The 20850-nt window shown below is 42.3% G+C and overlaps 1 protein-coding gene across 2 annotated transcripts; it reads right to left on the bottom strand.

Moving 5' to 3' along the window:
• Positions 1-4467: 4467 nt before the first annotated feature.
• On the bottom strand, positions 4468-20700 carry LOC143283390 (fatty-acid amide hydrolase 2-A-like). Of its 2 annotated transcripts, none has more exons than XM_076589603.1 (9): positions 20589-20700; positions 14350-14893; positions 13306-13525; positions 12834-13043; positions 11249-11368; positions 10413-10567; positions 7726-7824; positions 7025-7206; positions 4468-5916 (listed from the first exon to the last, which is right to left on the bottom strand). In XM_076589603.1, exons 2-9 carry the CDS (start codon positions 14530-14532, stop codon positions 5502-5504), a joined length of 1584 nt encoding a protein of 527 aa, XP_076445718.1. In that variant the 5' UTR covers positions 14533-14893; positions 20589-20700; the 3' UTR covers positions 4468-5501. The 2 variants fall into 2 exon arrangements, with proteins under 2 accessions (XP_076445718.1, XP_076445717.1); XM_076589602.1 differs by lacking the exon at positions 20589-20700 and adding an exon at positions 20213-20412.
• Between the last annotated feature and the right edge of the window lie 150 nt (positions 20701-20850).

Below are 20850 nucleotides of genomic sequence, written 5' to 3' on the forward strand. Positions count from 1 at the left end.
GCAGTGCCAAGTCAACATTAATGCCATAGACTTGGGAACACTGATAACATGAAGCAAACATGGCGCTGTAAAAGAATACCCATGCTACACAGGCTGGTCAAAATCACTGTGGGACATGGGGAAGGAAAAGGGCACTGGGACTCAAGTTCCAGATATTATTTTGTGTCATCTTCATGCATCATATATGCAGCTATCACCACAAAAACGGTTTCAAAGAAGACTGACACAACTTCACCTTTGACTACTGCAAAAGTTTGGTGACTATCGGGGATTTGTTTGTTTTTCATCAAGTTGATCAACTGTTAAAGGGTCAACAAATGGTTAGGATGTATTTACAAAAACAAAAAAAAAAAAAAAAAAAAAAATTTAAAAAGGAATGTTGGATTGTAAACTTTGGCCAGTTTCTGAATAAACTGGATCAAAAGTAGCAAAGACGGTTTGGCAGTTTCAAAAACAGGAGGATACCATTTGGTGGGTTCACATTCAGAGCCTCTTGGTCAAGAGAAATCGTTAACAAAAAACTTGAGTGTATTAATTCTCAATAAAATCACAATTTAACCTGAAACACTCATGCTGCACACACAAAGCAAGTTCCCATGAACTTCAAGACTCCTAAAGTTTGCCCCCAGTCCAATAGCTTGATAATAAACCAACTTTTGAGTGAGACATTCATATTTATATATTTAAATAACCTCCCGTGGTTTGTGGTAAGTATGTTAAAATTAAATGTAATTTCAGGAAAAGAATGTCCTAATCATAAAAAAATCATCTATGTTGATAGATATGTGGTAGGTATTCCTTAACTGATTTTTTTTTCTTTTTGTTTTCATCCCCACTGGCCAGGTACTTTTCACCCACATTATTCTAACCAATCAGTTAGCATCATCATCTGAAGATCAACAAAACTTCAGAACTCCTTTAAGTAGTCAACAATGATCATTTTGTGTATGTAATCAGCATCCTCACATCAGGTGATGTTTAGTCTGAATGTATTGTTCCATTCTATAAATGTACCCATGGTATGCAGCTCTCAGATACCAAGCATAGTTTGCTGGGGTGGGGGTGGACAAATATATGACAAAGAAATCACCAACATTAAGCTGAGAGTGTTTTCAGAAAGTAAGAATCTGCACAGTAAAGAACTGTTCACAATACAAATAAGAAGATATAATACACATTTCTGGAAGCTAGAAGGAAGACAAAACAAAAAATACACAAAACAATGTGATTTTCAATAGAAAATACTTTGTCTCTGGAACCCCAGTTTGGATGGAATAAAAAATCTGTTTAAAAGTCATGTCAAGGAGCTCAGATAGGTGTAGTTCTGAAATTATATGAAAAGAGGCTTTTTTTTCCTTCTTTTTTTTTTTTTTTTTTTTTGACAGTGTAGTTTTGAAATATTAAAAAAGGCTTCTTTTTGGATCTAAAGATGTATAAAGCACTTTACAACAGCATGAACAGGAATATTCAAATATATAAAAACATACATATAAATATAACAGATTATTCAAACATATATAAATATAATGTAAGGTTAAAAACAAAAAATATAAATATATATACATATATATATATATATATGGTATCCAGTATCTACACGATTCTGCATTCCTGCCTTTCCATCTGTCAGGGAGAATGATCTTTAAAACGACAGTTAACAAAAACAATGAACTTTAATACAAAAAAAAAAAAAAAAAACCATACAAACACAACAAAATTTACTTTACACATGGTCTGGTAACCAAGATATGAGAAATCCATCGGCCCCAAACCTTGTATGAGCAGCACTACGTTTGCTTTGTGCTAAGAATTTTTCTAAGTCCATGGAATTAGCACAGACACAAGAGGGAAAATTCGTAGCGCAAAGCAAACTTCTGCACTGCTTAGAGCGCTTGTACAAGCCAGCTTTGGCCTTGCTGTCTAACAACCAAACGTGCATGATGAACCTCATCCATCAATGATAATATTGCTGTGTCCACACCAAGACACACTGAACCCATCAGTTGGCAATAAAAATGCTGACATAAGATATGTTCCAGTTGGCAGTAACACTCATAACAATACATGCATTCATTTTTTGTTCTTGTTTCAAATGTTGACAGTGCTTTTCATCAATATTGCACAACATGCATGAACACACTCAAGCCTTTCTAACAAAAAACACTGATTTGTTTTTCTTTCAACATTATCAGGTTGGTTTGTCTCAGTTGGCAACAATATTTTTGCACAATTGTAAAAAAAATGTCTTTTGCACACGTTTTAACTGAAGTGCAGCTTTAAATAAAATTATAAATGTGAACAAAAAACAATAATCTCTCTCCAACCAAGATGTATTGTTCAGGAATGTGGCTGACCATCACATTTCAACAAGGGAACTTATAACACTCAAACAACTTACCCTTCAATTCTCATTTTGCAGACTGCTTATTTAAATGATTATTTTCAGAAAATATTTTTTGCAGTAATCATGACATTCTTTCAGTGAACTCTTTACCAATCCCAAAATCGTAACAAAGCCACAAGTTGAAATTAGTTGTTTTCAAAGAAATCTGTGAATTTTTGCTTTCCAATTCAAATCGTCAATAACAACAACGAAAAAAAAACCAACCCCAAAAACACTTGAAAAGGCATGAAATTGCAGAGGCACTCAAAATGCACTGGGATTCAAACAGAGTTCCAAAGGTTTATAGCCAGAAACAGTCTGAGAACAAAAATACACAACCTTGTATTTGAGCATCTTGTTTTGTATCCTTTTTGTGGATCTAATTCCTGGATGAACAAAAACACCATTTGAAAAAAAAAATCTATTAAATGCTGGCTCTGGTCAGATCCATAAAATGATATGAGCAACGTAGATTCATACAGAGAAATACTACTTGCACATGTAAAACAAACAACATCAAGCAGCAACAGAGTACATTGTAACACTGTAAATAACACCGCTAAACAACAAATCTACAAACTTTGAGCAATGCTGCCCCCACATGCACTGGTTTTCCAACTGAAGCTTAATTTAACAGATGTATCCACACACAAAACACTGGTCCACAACAAAAGATTCCCCCTCCCCACCACCACTTTTCCCTGAGAGGAAATGAATGAAGAAAATGCAAAGAAGAAAGAAAAACAACCATTCCACTTTTGAGCCTGGGTTAGCACGCATTACATGAATGGCAGAGAAGATAGCGTCAAGCTATGTCCAAGGCAAGACCTACTGTGATATTACATGAGGTTTTGCCCTTTTACTGGTGCTCTACTTTTTGTGAAAGAAAAATAACAATGGACTGATAGCACTGCGAAATGGACAGAAAAACCATTTGCAGAGACCCAGGCTCTGACACACAACCGACAGACCTGGAGGGATCTGGTGTACACACCCCAATGACTCTTCACAGAGTTAAGGGAGATGAAGAAAACTTTTTCTCAGGTTTGGATTTGACCACTGATGACATGGCGTTAACACTTCTGTTAGTTTTGTCCAGTTTATGCAGTAGCAATCGTAAGCATTACATGCAGATTTAAATCAGCTGATCAGACCTACACACTCTGTTGAAGCAGAACCTGACAGAAAGTAAAACTGACTTTTATGGAATTTGGTCTCATATCAGAAACAAAGCCATGTCAACCCAGCCAGCTGCAAAGGATCTACTGACACACACCCCCCTCCACACATTGCTGATTGAACCCCCCCCAAACCCCCCATGATGATTGAATCCCCCCTCCACACACTGATGAATGAATCCCCCCCTCCACACATTGCTGATTGAATCCCTCCCCTCACCCTCCACACAGCTGATAGAATCCCTCCCCTCACCCTCCACACAGCTGACAGAATCCCTCCCCTCACCCTCCACACAGCTGATAGAATCCCTCCCCTCACCCTCCACACAGCTGACAGAATCCCTCCCCTCACCCTCCACACAGCTGATAGAATCCCTCCCCTCACCCTCCATACAGCTGACAGAATCCCTCCCCCCACCCTCCACACAGCTGATAGAATCCCTCCCCCCACCCTCCACACAGCTGATAGAATCCCTCCCCCCACCCTCCACACAGCTGATAGAATCCCTCCCCCCACCCTCCATACGTCTGACAGAATCCCTCCCCTCACCCTCCACACAGCTGATAGAATTCCTCCCCTCACCCTCCACACAGCTGATAGAATCCCTCCCCTCACCCTCCACACAGCTGACAGAATCCCTCCCCTCACCCTCTATACGGCTGACAGAATCCCTCCCCTCACCCTCCATACGTCTGACAGAATCCCTCCCCTTCCACATACTGCTCATTGAATCCCTCCCACTCCATCCCATCCCCCAATCTTCCCAAGAAAACTTCTGGTAAAAACAAAAATTAAAAAAAAACAACCAGTGAAATTCCTCCACCATCAGCCACTGTATATACCTGATAGAAAAATCCCCCCTCCCCAACCCCCAATCTGCCTTCTACCCCCCCCCCGCCCCCCTCTACCGCCCCCTCCCATTCCTCCTCATACAACCTGAGGGGGAAAAAAAAAGGCAAATAAATAAACAGTGCAGTTCCTCCATGAACAAGCCTCCACCAAAAGAATACAACACACCATTTGAACAAATCTACCTCAAAACTCCCCTCCCCCAACCTACTCTCCCCTCCTCTTTCTTTCTCCAAAAGTAAACTGGTTAAAAAAAAAATATATACATAACAGCAAGAACAAAGTCCCAGTGCAGTGCCTTCATGCAAAAATACCTCCACCACCACAAACACATCACCCAACTTCACCCCACCTCATCATACCCCATCCCACCTCCACCCCAACCCCATTCAATCACTATCACATGCCAGAGGGATACATCTATCCCCTCCACCACCTCCCCTTCCCCCCATTACCTCCGCAGTTCTCTGCGTGTGTGCACATGTGTGAGTGGGTGGGTGAGCATGCGGATATTGTCTCCTCTATGAAATGCATCCATTTTAATCTAAGCATCATTTCCCTGACAATTTTTATTTATGTTGAGTTTGGAAATGTGCTGCTATATTTTGCCTGTGAGTACTGATTACTACACATGTATGAAAGCATTGGACAGGTTTGTTTTTTTAATCGACAGAGACGTTTTCAATGTCATGTTTGCCCTTAACTGGATCATGTTCCAAGGCGCTTTGGGTGGCATTTGTGCAGGAAATCACGCCATGTAAAAGTGATGTGATTATCACCATCATTAATCATTAACCGCTGGAGGGGAGCAACATTTGTACAGGAAATCATGCCATGTAAAAGTGATGTGATTATCACCATCATTAATCATTAACCGCTGGAGGGGAGCAACATTTGTACAGGAAATCACGCCATGTAAAAGTGATGTGATTATCACCATCATTAATCATTAACCGCTGGAGGGGAGCAACGTTTGTACAGGAAATCACGCCATGTAAAAGTGATGCAACAATCATCATCATCATCATCAATCACTGAAGTCCAGGGAAGGGAGAAAGGGGGGGGACAGCCCTAACACCCAACCCCTCACTCACTGGTTGCCGGGGGGGGACACCCAGCCCCCGAATCCCTTCTCCAGCTGTGCGGCGACGGCCAGAGTGAGGCGATCCTGGTCGGGAGCCCCTACCACCTGAACCCCCAGCGGCAGCCCCTCCCGACTCAGCCCCAGGGGAACCTGTGTGACAGGAAACCCCAGGGCGTTGAAGATGCCAGTGTAGCTGAAGTTGAAGGGGGTGAGGAGGGGGTGGTTGTGGTAGGGGGCGGGTTCGGGGTGGGAGGGGTAGAGGAGGACTCCGTCGTCAGCCAGCAGGGTGGTCAGCTGTTGGTGAAGGCCATCCAGCAGGGTCAGGAGGCGGGGCACGTTGGGGTCGTCATCAGGGGTGAAGGTCTCCAGCACGCCCAGCCCGATGGCCGGCAGGGTGTGGTCAGACCGGCCCAACATCCACCTGTGTGGGTTATTGTTAGTATCATTATTATTGTTATAACTATTATTATCTTCTTTTTTTTTTTTTTGTAGTTGTACTATGGGGTGAACATTTCCAGCATGCCAACACCTATGACCGCCAGGGTTTGGTCTGACTGACTCAACAGCCATCTGTGTGGGTTACTGTTATCATCATTATTATTGTTATTACCATCAGTGTTATTACTGCTGTTGTTGTTGTTACACTCTGTGGTGAACGTTTCCAGCATGCCAAGACCTGTGACCAGCAGGGTGTGGTTTGACCGACCCAACAGCCACCTGTGTGGGGCAGGGCAGACATACATCAGGTCACATCCTTTTGTGCTGTTTCTATCACTGTTACAGTGAGAGAGAGAGAGAGAGAGAGAGAGAGAGTGCGTGCGTGCATGTGTGTGTGTGGTATCTGTATGTGTCTGCGATGTTTCTTGATTTTATGTCAAAAAACAAAACAAAACTAACATATTTATGTGAAAGTGGAATTCTTATTCACATGAATAAAAAAAAAAAGAGTCTTTTCTTGCTGTTGCAGTCATCAAAGTTTGCAAAAGTGGATGTTAACATATTTGTTCAATATTATCTTTTAAGTATTATACATGCACTATAAGAATTCATAATGATAATTTGTGTGCGTTTGTGTGTGTTCATGTAAAGTGCCGTGAGCAGGGTGCAATAAAAATGGGTATCATCATAATGTTTTCAACTACCGTCATCCCTAAAAGTATGATTGTATCCTTTCTTATTCATTTACTTATTACTTTTTTTTCTCAAGATTTATTTCCCTATTTACTTAATTTACTCATTTATATGATGACTTATTCATTTATTTGCTTATGTATCCTTTTTTTCTCTCCTCAAGGCCTGACTAAGCCCATTGGGTTACGCTTTTGATAAGGCATCTGCTTAGCAGATGTGGTGTAACGCATGTGGATTTGTTTGAACACTGTGACGCCTCCTTGAGAAACTCAAATGAACAGATCTACTACAGATGGAGTGCACACAGTTTCCAAACAACCAACCAACAAAATACACACATGATAAATCAACTAAAAAATTAAAAAATAAAAAAAGGGAGGCACTATCCACAGACTCACTTGAAGATCTCTGTGAAGCAGTTGACCTTTTTCCCAGAGTGTTCCCCACCGGCCATGAAGCAGGCAAACTTTGTGCCCTGGCCAGACACCATTTTGGCTGACCACAGCTCCAGGCTGTACTTCATCAGACCCAGCTTCACCGGCTTGGTGGTGGCCCCCACACTGCCCAGGTAGTCACAGGCCTGCAAAACACAAACAATGCACACACACACACGCATACACAAGCACACGCACACACACATACATTTTTTTTTTATATGCACACAAAATTTAATCATTAAAAAAAAAAATATATATATATATATATTACTACCACTCTCAAAGATGCAAACCCCTCTGAACCAATTTTATGTGGGGGAGGGTTAAAGGTACAGACTAAAAGTACTATTCTGAAAGAGAGAACACTCACCACACGCATATATACAAACCTCTCCCACCGCACTCTCCTCCCACTTGAACACACACACACATTTATGCACACACACACACACACACACATGAACACCCTCGACACTGGCTTGCTTACACACACACACACACACACACACACACACATGCACACATGCACAACACACATACACACACACACAGACATGCATGCACGCATAAATACATATACACGCACACACTCGCACACATGCAACACACCTCCTTGCTCCCTCCTACACACACACACCAAACACAGATCCAGCATCACACACCTTGCGCTGTGCCTCCTTCAGCTGGGGGTTGACCCGACCAGTGAACAGACTGCCTCCATCACTGTCCATCGTGTACACCTTCACCGTGCTCATGTCCACCTATCACGCACACAAACACCACTGTGTTCATGTCCACCTGTCACACACACTGTGCTCATGTCCACCTGTCACACACACAAACACACACTGTGTTCATGTCCACCTGTCACACACACGGTGTTCATGTCCACCTGTCACACACACTGTGCTCATGTCCACCTGTCACACACACAAACACACACTGTGTTCATGTCCACCTGTCACATACACTGTGTTCATGTCCACCTGTCACACACTCTGTGCTCATGTTCACCTGTCACACACACTGTGCTCATGTCCACCTGTCACACACACACACACTGTGCTCATGTCCACCTGTCACACACACAAACACTGTGCTCATGTCCACCTGTCACACACACACACACACACACTGTGCTCATGTCCACCTGTCACACACACAAACACTGTGCTCATGTCCGACAGTCACACACACACACACGCACACTGTGCTCATGTCCACCTGTCACACACACAAACACTGTGCTCATGTCCACCTGTCACACACACACTGTGCTCATGTCCACCTGTCACACACACAAACACTGTGCTCATGTCCACCTGTCACACACACACTGTGCTCATGTCCACCTGTCACACACACACTGTGCTCATGTCCACCTGTCACACACACAAACACTGTGCTCATGTCCACCTGTCACACACACACTGTGCTCATGTCCACCTGTCGCACATAGACTGTGCTCATGTCCACCTGTCACACACACACTGTGCTCATGTCCACCTGTCACACACAAACTGTGCTCATGTCCACCTGTCACACACACACTGTGCTCATGTCCACCTGTCACACACATACTGTGCTCATGTCCACCTGTCACACACACACTGTGCTCATGTCCACCTGTCACACACACACACACACACACACTGTGCTCATGTCCACCTGTCACACACACACACACACTGTGCTCATGTCCACCTGTCACACACACACACACACACAAACACTGTGCTCATGTCCACCTGTCACACACACTGTGCTCATGTCCACCTGTCACACACACTGTGCTCATGTCCACCTGTCACACACACACACACACACACACACTGTGCTCATGTCCACCTGTCACACACACTGTGCTCATGTCCACCTGTCACACACACACACACACACACACAAACACTGTGCTCATGTCCACCTGTCACACACACAAACACACACTGTGTTGATGTCCACCTGTCACACACACTGTGCTCATGTTCACCTGTCACACACACTGTGCTCATGTCCACCTGTCACACACACACACACACACACACTGTGCTCATGTCCACCTGTCACACACACACACACACTGTGCTCATGTCCACCTGTCACACACACACACACACACACTGTGTTCATGTCCACCTGTCACACACACACTGTGCTCATGTCCACCTGTCACACACAGACACACACTGTGCTCATGTCCACCTGTCACACACACAAAAACACACTGTGCTCATGTTCACCTGTCACACACACAAACACTGTGCTCATGTCCACCTGTCACACACACAAACACTGTGCTCATGTCCACCTGTCACACACACAGACACACACTGTGCTCATGTCCACCTGTCACACACACAGACACACACTGTGCTCATGTCCACCTGTCACACACACAAATTATGTGCTCATGTCCACCTGTCACACACACAAACACACACTGTGCTCATGTCCACCTGTCACACACACAAGTAATGTGCTCATGTCCACCTGTCACACACACAAACACACACTGTGCTCATGTCCACCTGTCACACACACAAACACACACTGTTCTCACGTCCACCTGTCACACACACACACTGTGCTCATGTTCACCTGTCACACATACACTGTGCTCATGTCCACCTGTCACACACACAAACACACACTGTGCTCACGTCCACCTGTCACACACACACTGTGCTCATGTTCAACTGTCACACATACACTGTGCTCAAGTCCACCTGTCACACACACACTGTGCTCATGTTCACCTGTCACACATACACTGTGCTCATGTCCACCTGTCACACATGCAGGTGCAGAGTGTGTCCCCCTTTTTTTCTTTATCCAGTCATTAGCCTTCTAAGTTTTTTTTATTTCTATGTTAACGTCTTAGACAGACCTGGGTCTAATCAGCACACTGAGTTATTGCAAAAGTCAGGCATCCAATCTTTTTTCTTTTATTTCCCATGATGTGGACACACCATATAAATTAAAAAAAAAGGGAAAAGAAGATAAAAAAAAAAAAAAGAAGAGAAAAATCGGGTGTAAAAAATGCATACAATAGAGCCTATACACAGAAAGTGTTGACACTGTCACTTTCTATGGTTCCATTTCATGTAGGCAACACAGTATTCAACGCGTTCCTGATAATGATTTTAATTCTTTTTTTTCTTCCAGAATTGTTTTCCATACAATAAAAGTGGAGTAACAGTGAAAGGGAGCTGTGGAAATGGAAACAGTCCTGGTCTGAGGGAAAGCGGACAAGCACTGCAGCCAAGTGGTTAGAGTGGTGGACTTTCAATCCGAGGGTCCTGGGTTCAAGCCTCCTCTCTGTGTACAACAAGACAGACAGTCAGTTTACCTTGGTGTCCAGGTTGAGCCTGGCAGCCTGGGGGCCGGCCATGATCTTCAGCACGGGGGTCAGGTCCTCGGCGTAGCGACACATGGGGCCAGTGGCCAGCAGTTCCACCTGGCCCCCTGTGGCTGGAGGGTGCTGGCCCTCGTTGGGTACCAAGTCTGCAGGGCCACAGAGCAGCAACAGTCAAGTCATGTCTAGTCAAGTGTACCTTGTTAGTCCCACAGCAGAAATTACAATGTGGCCTTGTAACAGTATGGTCAAAAGTACTTTTATGATCTCCTATGAGAAAATACATTCTAGCCTCATAAAAAAACACAATTTTGTTTATATAAACATATGTAAAACATACCAATAGTCACATTATAATGATCACCTTCATCATAAACAGTCAAACTGGAATGTAACATGCAAAAAGCATATCACAGATTATGGAGATACATTTAGAAATATCTTACAGATCAAACAGTAGCATATCACAGACTATGAATTAAACACCTAGAAATATTTTATAATTACAGGTCAAACAGTAGCATATCACAGATTATAAATTACACATCCAGAAGCATTGTACAGCTACAGATCAAACAGTAAAAACATAAGATCTATAAAAACAACAAAACACACACACACACACACACACACACACACACACACACACATGGAAGCAGGCACGCAAACACATAGACACAGACACACACACAGCATCCTTCTAAATCTTCTGCATTCAAACACAGGCACAGGCAAACACAGATGAAATAACACTGGTGTTCTTCCCCCTTCCCTAGTTATGAATTATAAAAAGGAGAAAGGTGTAGAAACAAAACAATGGGCGTAATTACTTTTGCTGGGCCGATGTCCGAACACGCCATTGAAGAATGCCGGCATCCTGATGCTGCCACCAATGTCAGAGCCCACCCCCAGAAGGGAGGCGCCTGTGGAGATGATACAGCCCTCACCACCTGTAGAGGACAATGACTTACTGTAACTGTTATCTGATTTGATTCGATACGGATACTTACACAGTGCCTATCCTCGGTCGGTGACCAAGCCCTAAGCGCTTTACAAACTCTGGGTCATTTGCACAACAGGCTGCCTACCTAAGTAGAGCTGACTGACAGCTGCCATTGGGCGCTCATCATTCCTGTGTCATTCAATCAGACACGCACACATACACATTCAGACAGACGTGTGACATTTTACTTGTATGACCGTTTTGTTTATTTACGCCATGTAGGCAGCCATACTAACTTTTCGGGGGTGCGCATGTTATTGGCAAACATACAACCTCGCTATCTGTTAAGGACAATGACTTACTGGAGGGTAACTGTTTTTGGCAAACACACAACCTCGCTATCTGTTAATGACTATGACTTACTGGAGGGTAACTGTTATTGGCAAACACACAACCTCGCTATCTGTCAAGGACAATGACTTACTGGAGGGTAAATGTTATTGGAAAAAATACAACCTCACCATCTGTTGAGGACAATGACTTACTGGAGGGTAACTGTTATTGGCAAACGTACAGCACTGAGGATAAACACCAGAGATCCTATTTGCAAACATCCACACACTTTCAAACCCAGTCTCACTTCACTGAGACCTCTGCCTGGCCTAAAATCTATTCTTGGGTACAAGTCAACAAAAATGTGTGTTTGCTTTCAGAGAAAAATGATGTTCTCCACTCACAGATGAAATAATGGCACCTTTGTTCAAACACAACCTGGACCCTAACCTGCTACGCTTTCACTGTGGTGTGTGTCCTTTCCCACTGCTCACTGTCACACAGACACCTTCGTGTTACAGGGCCAACAGGCTTAATAATAACAACACACTCATCCAAGTTCATATGGTCAATACTTTTATGTGTGTCTGCGTGTGTGTTTGTGTGTGCATTTATTCAATGTTTGGTACTGTCATACTCATCAAAAACTGTGCACAAAATAAGCAAAGATCAAACCGATAGTGTTACAATGTACTTCACGACATTCTGTTTGTAAATATCTGTGTGATGATGCTCTCAGTTCTTCTTCTCAGTAGAAGTCATGTTTTCATTTCTTTTTCACTGAACAATTCAAAAATACTACTGTTTAGAATGGATATTTTTCCTCCGCAGCATATATACGAGTATGAAGGAAAAATAAATATAAATAATTTAAAACAGAAATATGAACATGACAATTGGAAAAGCATAGGGATAAATTTGCTCTGTTGGGGTTGTAAAGAAAACTAATCGCTGATGGAAAGAAAGAATACATATTTGTATAATTATTTCTCTTCGTCACCTTCACCTAAACTCTGACTCCTTTTGCACACATTTTTTACAGCCACAAGTTACTGCCAAAAAGCCAGTTATTCATCAAAACATGTGACAGTTATCTATGACTCCACATGACCATCCACCCATGCAGACCATCCACTGACCTGAGCTGCCCCCAACAATCTTGGTGTTGTCGTAGGCATTCTTGGTGCGTCCGTAGACATTGTTGGCCGACTCGTACCACATGCACAGCTCGCTGGTGTTGGTGCAGGCGAAGGGGATCATGCCGGATTCCTTCAGGCGGTGCACTGCCGGGCAGTCGCTGTCCGCTTTCATTCCCTTTCTGCTCACCAGACCCGAGCAGTTTGGCATCCCTGGTGATGGTATTTGTTTTTCCTTGGTTTAACTTTAAGTTTCTCACAATTAAAGGAAGACTTTTTACCCCTAAAACTACATTTAATCTGACATACTTACAAGACCCACTGGTATGCACGCACACACGCACACACACACACACAATAATGTGGGGGGGAACCTCCATCAAAAGCTATACACACAAACATTTAGGGGTGAAAAAAACACACAAAAAGATACACACACACACACACACACACACACACACACACACACACACACCTTCCAAAGCAAAAGCCTCCTTGACTGTGAGTGGAACGCCCAGGAAAGGTTTGCTGCGCTCACTCAGTTCTTCCGGAATCGAACCTCCACTCAGAAGTCTGTCCACCTCCCTTGCCTCCTCCAGAGCCTCCGCATACCGCTCGGCCACAATGGCATTGACGATGGGGTTCACTTCACGGGCCCTTCGGATGAACGCCTGCATCACTTCTTCTGCTGTCACCTGCAGGGCAAAACATGAACAAATAAATAAATGAGAAAAATATATTCGTCATGTATCTATCATTATTGCTTACAATTATAACATTTAACCCAGCCCACCACAGGGATGTAAACAATGTCAATCTCAAACCAAAAATAATGTGAAGCAAAAAACATCTGGAAAAGAACAGGAATGTACAAAGACACGTAATAAATCAGTCAATCCAGAGCTTAATCACTTAATTTCCTCATTTTGGAAAACACAGTCATAACGTTTTGGATTCATTAATCTGAAAAAAATAAAATAAAATAAAATAACAAAAACAAAAAACAACTGAAGATATCAACTTCATTAAGATCTGGATTTATTTATCTATGTGGGCAAAAAGCCCATGTGGGCCTGGAATCATTATCAGTATGGAATCTTGGAATGTGACTTATATTGCAACTGACCAACATTTATTGCAAATGTGCCCATAATTTAATCATTCATACATACAGTATGTTTGGTTTTTTTAATTTGTTTGTTTGTTTATTTGATGTTGCTTTTTGTAATTTCATTGGATATTCAAGTGGACATATACAGGAAAGAAAACAGGTGAAGTATTTTTCAATTTATTAATCCGTTCACAAAATTCATTTAAGGTAAGTGATCTTGACTGTCTGGGTCTTGATCTGCGAAAATACTGATGCTTTATTCTAAGTACCATGTCAAAGCATACACCTGCACATCACCATTTTTTTTTTTCTCAGTCATACAGATGCTGTGAGTATACCAGAACAGCATGTGTTAAATTAGACAATGCGCAATCCACACTGACACAATTACTCACTGATATCACTCACCTGACGCAAGCGGATCTTCTTGGCGAGAGACGTAGCGCTTGCCAGAAGCAGTGGGTCGGTGACCTTTGACACACTCTGACCTTTGAGGCCATAGATCAGACGGAAGACTAACCAAACCAGTGGTCCTGCTACAAAGGTGACCGCAGACAGAATGTAATATAAAATGCTGCGCAGCACTGACATGGTTGTACTCGAGACTTAGCAATTTACGTTAAAAAATATCTTTGTAATTCTTATTTTTGTTTTTCTTTCTCTCTTTTTTTTCAAAATCCAGGACGATCAGCTGATTAATTTTCAACAGATGTTGCTTTGAACACAAACAGATCTGACCTAAACCTAGACCTAAAGATCAATCAAACAGTATATGACCCATCTCCCGACAATCTAATCACTGTACAGCTGATGCATCCAGTGTCAATGAGATTCGGGTGAGTTCACTCAGCTGAGGTCCAAACTGCAGTCATGCTCTCTGCTGTCAGCCACTGTAGTTCCCTGCTTGTTTCCTCTGTTCTTCACCTGAGTAGGGAAAGGACTGTCAACCACCCTGTGGACAAAGATGGAAAGGACTTGATCATAGTGGAAATGCAGGAAATATCAAAGTTATTTATGAGGCATTCATCAATATCATGCACATTCTTTGATGAATAAACCTGTTCTGAAACAATCTCAACTCTGAATGAAGGTTGAGTGAACTGAGAATAATATCTGTGCATCATAACCATCTCATCCCAACACTTTCCGGTGTGAAATGTGGGCAGCGTTTCTTCTTCCATTACTGACAATCGGTCATCACTCTGACCATCAGTTTCTGGGCAGATGGGAGGAGAGGGCAGCTGGCTGTAATGGGAGGCAATGAATGGCTCTGTGGCTGTGCTGGAAGGCACTAAAGGCACTGAGAGGCTGTGTTGGGAGGCACTGAGTGGGGAGGCACTGAGTGGCTGTGTTGGGAGGCACTGAGTGGCTGTGTTGGGAGGCACTGAGTGGCTGTGTTGTGTTGGAAGGCACTGAGTGGCTGTGTTGGGAGGCACTGAGTGGCTGTGTTGGGAGGCACTGAGTGGCTGTGTTGTGTTGGAAGGCACTGAGTGGCTGTGTTGGGAGGCACTGAGTGGCTGTGTTGGGAGGCACTGAGTGGCTGTGTTGTGTTGGAAGGCACTGAGTGGCTGTGTTGGGAGGCACTGAGTGGCTGTGTTGTGTTGGAAGGCACTGAGTGGCTGTGTTGTGTTGGAAGGCACTGAGTGGCTGTGTTGGGAGGCACTGAGTGGGGAGGCACTGAGTGGCTGTGTTGGAATGCACTGAGTGGCTGTGTTGGGAGGCACTGAGTGGGGAGGCACTGAGTGGCTGTGTTGGGAGGCACTGAGTGGCTGTGTTGGGAGGCACTGAGTGGCTGTTGGGAGGCACTGAGTGGCTGTGCTGGAAGGCACTGAGTGGCTGTGTTGGGAGGCACTGAGTGGCTGTGCTGGAAGGCACTGAGTGGCTGTGCTGGGAGGCACTGAGTGGCACTGAGTGGCTGTGTTGGGAGGCACTGAGTGGCTGTGTTGTGTTGGGAGGCACTGAGTGGCTGTGTTGGGAGGCACTGAGTGGCACTGAGTTGCTGTGTTGGGAGGCACTGAGTTGCTGTGTTGGGAGGCACTGAGTGGCACTGAGTTGCTGTGTTGGGAGGCACTGAGTTGCTGTGTTGGAGGCACTGAGTGGCTGTGTTGGGAGGCACTGAGTGGCTGTGTTGGAGGCACTGAGTGGCTGTGTTGGGAGGCACTGAGTTGCTGTGTTGGAGGCACTGAGTGGCTGTGTTGGGAGGCACTGAGTTGCTGTGTTGGAAGGCACTGAGTGGCTGTGTTGGAGGCACTGAGTGGCTGTGTTGGAAGGCACTGAGTGGCTGTGTTGGAGGCACTGAGTGGCACTGAGCAGCTGTACTGTGAGGCACTGAGTGGCTGTTCTGTGAGGCACTGAGTGGCTTTGCTGGGAGGCACTGAGTGGCTGTGTTGTGTTGGAAGGCACTGAGTGGCTGTGTTGGAGGCACTGAGTGGCATTGAGCAGCTGTACTGTGAGGCACTGAGTGGCTTTGCTGGGAGGCACTGAGTGGCTGTGTTGGGAGGTGTCAAGGAACTGTACTGTCTCACTCTCAGCAGCAGGAGGGTTGTCCCTTTCCCTGACTGTTCTTTGGGAACTAGCTGCAATTTGAGTATCAGTCTGTTCCACAGGGTGGAGTAGGATAACTGTAGTAAAGTGCATTCATACAACAAGCAGGGTTAAGGTTTCCTGTCAGTCATCCATCACTGACACATACAAATGAATAAATGACGCATTGATGTGGCAGCTAATCAGTCACCTTTCTTAAAACTGATCATACTAAAAGGCATTTTGAGGATTTCTCTTATTCTCCAACAGAACAATCACAGTTGCGGTTTCAAACTCAGAAAAATATAAATATACTATAGTCTTTACAGCTGTTGTACAGCAATTCAATATCAAGCAGACGAACAATGTGAAAAATAAATCAAAATCTGTACCATGCCAGGAAATGAAATGAGGTATGTTTAAACAAAGACACTGTTGCTTGCATTATGTAAACTGCATTGGGATACAGTGCTAATTTAACTTTTTAATTTTTGCCAGTCTCCTCAATTACGAATGGCTTCAATACATGTAGAACATCTTGCTGTAAGAAATCATCAACCACATCACAGAGAATGCTGTTGAAATGAGCTGCCTAATGTTGAGAAAGTTCAAATGACTGTTCAGAAGACAGAACAGTATCAATCTCTCCCATTCAAAAGCTGCCTAATATTGAGAAAGTTCAAATGACTGTTCAGAAGACAGAACAGTTTCAATCTCTCCCATTCAAAAATATCTGGAGAACATGAATCCTATACATTTCTTCAGAGTTCATGGGCAACTTACGTGTTTACCTCACTGAAATTATGCAAGTGTGACCCTTTCAATAAATCGAGATCTGATTAAGATATGCACAAGTGCACTTTTATTTGCATGATGAACTTTTTTATTTGTTTATTTGAGTCGCTGTACTTTGTTCTTGACATGTTTGTGTTTCTGTAACCAAACTTAGACATACCAGTAGCAATACTATTATTAGTAAAGTATATTTAATCTTTTTACTGTGTAAACATTAGAAATGAATTAAACAGGTTAGCATATTTGGCCTATGCTGGCATGGTACTTAAGAAAATTTTAAAGACATTTTTCGATTGTGGAGATTTTTATTTCCACAAAGGAAATTGGTTTCCTAAAACAATGGAATTTGACAAATGCAAGTGACAGTTACACTGCAGATCTAATGCATTTCTGCTGTAATGCTTTGCTTTTGTTTCAACCTTTTCCTTTGTATTTGATGGACCTTGCGTCCATTGGGACATAGACACTAGAATTCCCGCTGAGATATTAGTGTCTATGGTTGGGATGATGGCCATATTGGCCTTTGCGACGTATTATATCCTGATCCTGACCTTAATGCAAACATTTACTATCCCGAGCAGTCAGCATAAATCAGTGTTTCAACACTGCAGAATAAAGGTTAGAAAATATAATATTGGTTTTCCGTGTTCATCATGACTCAGCAAACAGTTCAGTTCAATTCAGTTACTCAAACTCAATGTTGAAAAATGCATCTGTTATATGTGGGGACTCTTTTTCTTCCCCACTTTAAGCGGGCAAAAGGCCTTGTCAGGCCTGCACGCCTTGATATTTATATGATATATATGATATGAAACTGGTGTTACTGCGTTCGGACAAATCCATAATATTACGTATAAATATATACGCTACACCACATCCGCTAAGCAGAAGGCTTCAACAAATTATGTTGAAGTTTCAGAAAAGATTATTAGTGACAAACTTTCACAGTTAAAGGTAAATAAATCCACTGGTCCTGATGGAATGCACCCTTATTTGCTAAAAGAATTACATAATAGTTTAGCTATTCCCTTAAAGATTCTGTTTGTTAAGACTGTATCATATGGTAAGATCCCACAGGCATGGAAAGTAGCACAAGTAAAACCAATATTTAAGAAAGGTAACAAACAAGACCCTGGAAACTATCGACCAGTAAGTTTGACATCGGTTGTATGTAAAGTTTTTGAAGGTTTCATATGTGATACTTTGAATAAACATTTGATTGATAACAACTTACTGTCTGATTATCAGTTTGGCTTTACCAGTGGTAGATCCTGTGTGACTCAGTTGTTGAATACTGTACATGACTGGATGCAGTCACTTGAAAACAATAAACCAATGGATGTAATTTATCTGGACTTACAGAAGGCGTTCGATAAAGTTCCACATAATAGGTTAATTGCTAAATTGCAAGGGTACGGTATTTGTGGTAAATTGTTGGAATGGATAAAAGATTTCTTAGATGAGAGAACACAGTACGTATCAGTAGGGACTGAGTCATCGTGTCCTGTTAAGGTGAGTAGTGGTGTTCCCCAAGGCAGTGTCTTGGGGCCCACACTCTTTGTATATTATATAAATGACATGCCTGACATACTAGACTGTTTTGTGAAAATCTTTGCAGACGATACAAAGATCTATGAGGAAGTAGATTCTGATGTCGGTAGATTGAAATTACAAGTTAGTATTGACAATTTAGTACACTGGACTGATAGATGGCAAATTAAATTTAATAACAATAAATGTAAAGTTTTACACGTAGGCAGAAATAATCCACATTATAAGTATTATATGAATGGTACGGACTTGCAGGAGACTTCATCGGAGAGAGATCTTGGAGTCATTGTTGACTCTGGTCTCTCTTTTGATGTTCATATTAATGAAACCATTAAAAAAGCCAATAGATTGACCGGAATGCTAGTTGGAAACATACAGTGTAAAAGTAAAGACATAATGGTGCCATTATTTAAGTCATTAGTCAGGCCAGTCTTAGAATATGGGAATGTTGTTTGGAATACGGGTTTAGTGAAACATACAGACAGTATTGAAAATGTTCAACGAAGATTCACTAAAAGAATCATTGGCTTTGCTGATATGGCCTATGAAAGTAGGTTGCAAGCACTTAAGTTACCTAGTTTAGAATATAGAAGACTGCGTGGTGATTTAATAGAGATGTATAAAATGACACATGGATTATATGACAGCAGAACCATAAACTCTTTGTTTACATTGAATGAGAACAGTACCACAAGAGGCCATTCATACAAACTATTAAAAGTTTCAGTTAAAACTTCCAGATTTGCACATTTCTTTACTAACAGAGTAACAAATGTTTGGAACAATTTGTCACAAGATGTTGTTTCCGCAGGAACAGTGAATACATTTAAAAATTATCTTGATATTCATTTGAAAAATTTAAATTACAAAACTCATTTACATATTTATTGATTTTTCAAGCATTGCGCACTCAATGTTGAAAAATGCATCAGACATATGTGGGGACTCTCTTTTTCTTCCCCACATCAAGCGGGCAAAAGGCCTCGTCAGGCCTGCACGCCTTGATATGATATGATATGATATGACTGACCTCTGCGTGACCAAACGGGCTTATTCTCACTCATTTACTCTCTTTACGTAACGCAGTGAGACTCAGACCGTTACACACAAAATACAAATTCAATTACAGATTTTGTGGGTGTGGAATGGCCTGATGGGGTGCCGGGTCGGGAATAAGGGGTTGTTTACCTGACCCTCTTATTAGTTTTAAAAATGACCGATTGATTTTGCGGTGAATAGGTCATATTACCCTGAACCAGACCTAAATTCTGAAAAAGCACAACAAACCCTGCTTTTAAAAATTCAATAAATATGCAGTTGAATTAAGTAAAAGTTTATTAGATATAACATGATACATGATAATTATCCAAAGAGAACTTTTGACAGTAACATTTTAATTTACCGTAATCACCCAGTTGGTAAACCATTCATTCACATGACTCTTTCGGGCCTTGATTTCGGTTTCATGTTGGTAGGAAACGTCACATTTTTCCGAGAAAGTCGTAAATCCTCTCTCTCGTTTTCTCTTTCTTTGCCAACAATTTCATCAAAAGATTAAGATTCATATTGTTTTTGTTAACTTAAGGATATTGAACATGATTATTTCATATTCGATTTTTGCAGCATCTCAAATTAAAGACTATATGTACGGAAGTGACTTTTGTTATATGCACGACAAAGGCACTCGAAACTGGACGAAACACCAATGAAAGTCAAAGGCACATGTTTCACTTCACGCTACTTCTGCAACTTACATCGACTGCTTCCCATTAGCTTACATAGAAAAGCAAATCCAAATGAATTTCTGCGTGCCCACACCCCCTATAATCCTTATTTACCAGTTGTATGCAACTGAACGCGAAGCTGCGATATTACAATCATTGTGGGAGCACAAGTTTCAGTTTCAGTTTCAAGGGGTTGTTAAAGCATATGAACTAATCCATACACGCTGAACTACATCTGCTGTGAAAAAAATAAATAAATAAATAAAATAAAGGGCAGACTCCGCGGCGCCTGACTTGCGCAAAAGCTCAACATCCT

Source organism: Babylonia areolata, chromosome 6 (assembly GCF_041734735.1).
Source record: "Babylonia areolata isolate BAREFJ2019XMU chromosome 6, ASM4173473v1, whole genome shotgun sequence".
Lineage (NCBI taxonomy): Eukaryota > Metazoa > Mollusca > Gastropoda > Neogastropoda > Buccinidae > Babylonia > Babylonia areolata.

Coding starts and splice junctions, on each gene's coding strand:
- LOC143283390 (XM_076589603.1), bottom strand. CDS start 14,532: ATGTCAGTGCTGCGCAGCATTTTATATTACATTCTGTCTGCGGTCACC. Junction 10,568..11,248: donor CGGACATCGGCCCAGCAAAA/GTAATTACGCCC, acceptor GTGGCCCTGCAG/ACTTGGTACCCAACGAGGGC. Junction 7,825..10,412: donor GGCTCAACCTGGACACCAAG/GTAAACTGACTG, acceptor TGTGCGTGATAG/GTGGACATGAGCACGGTGAA.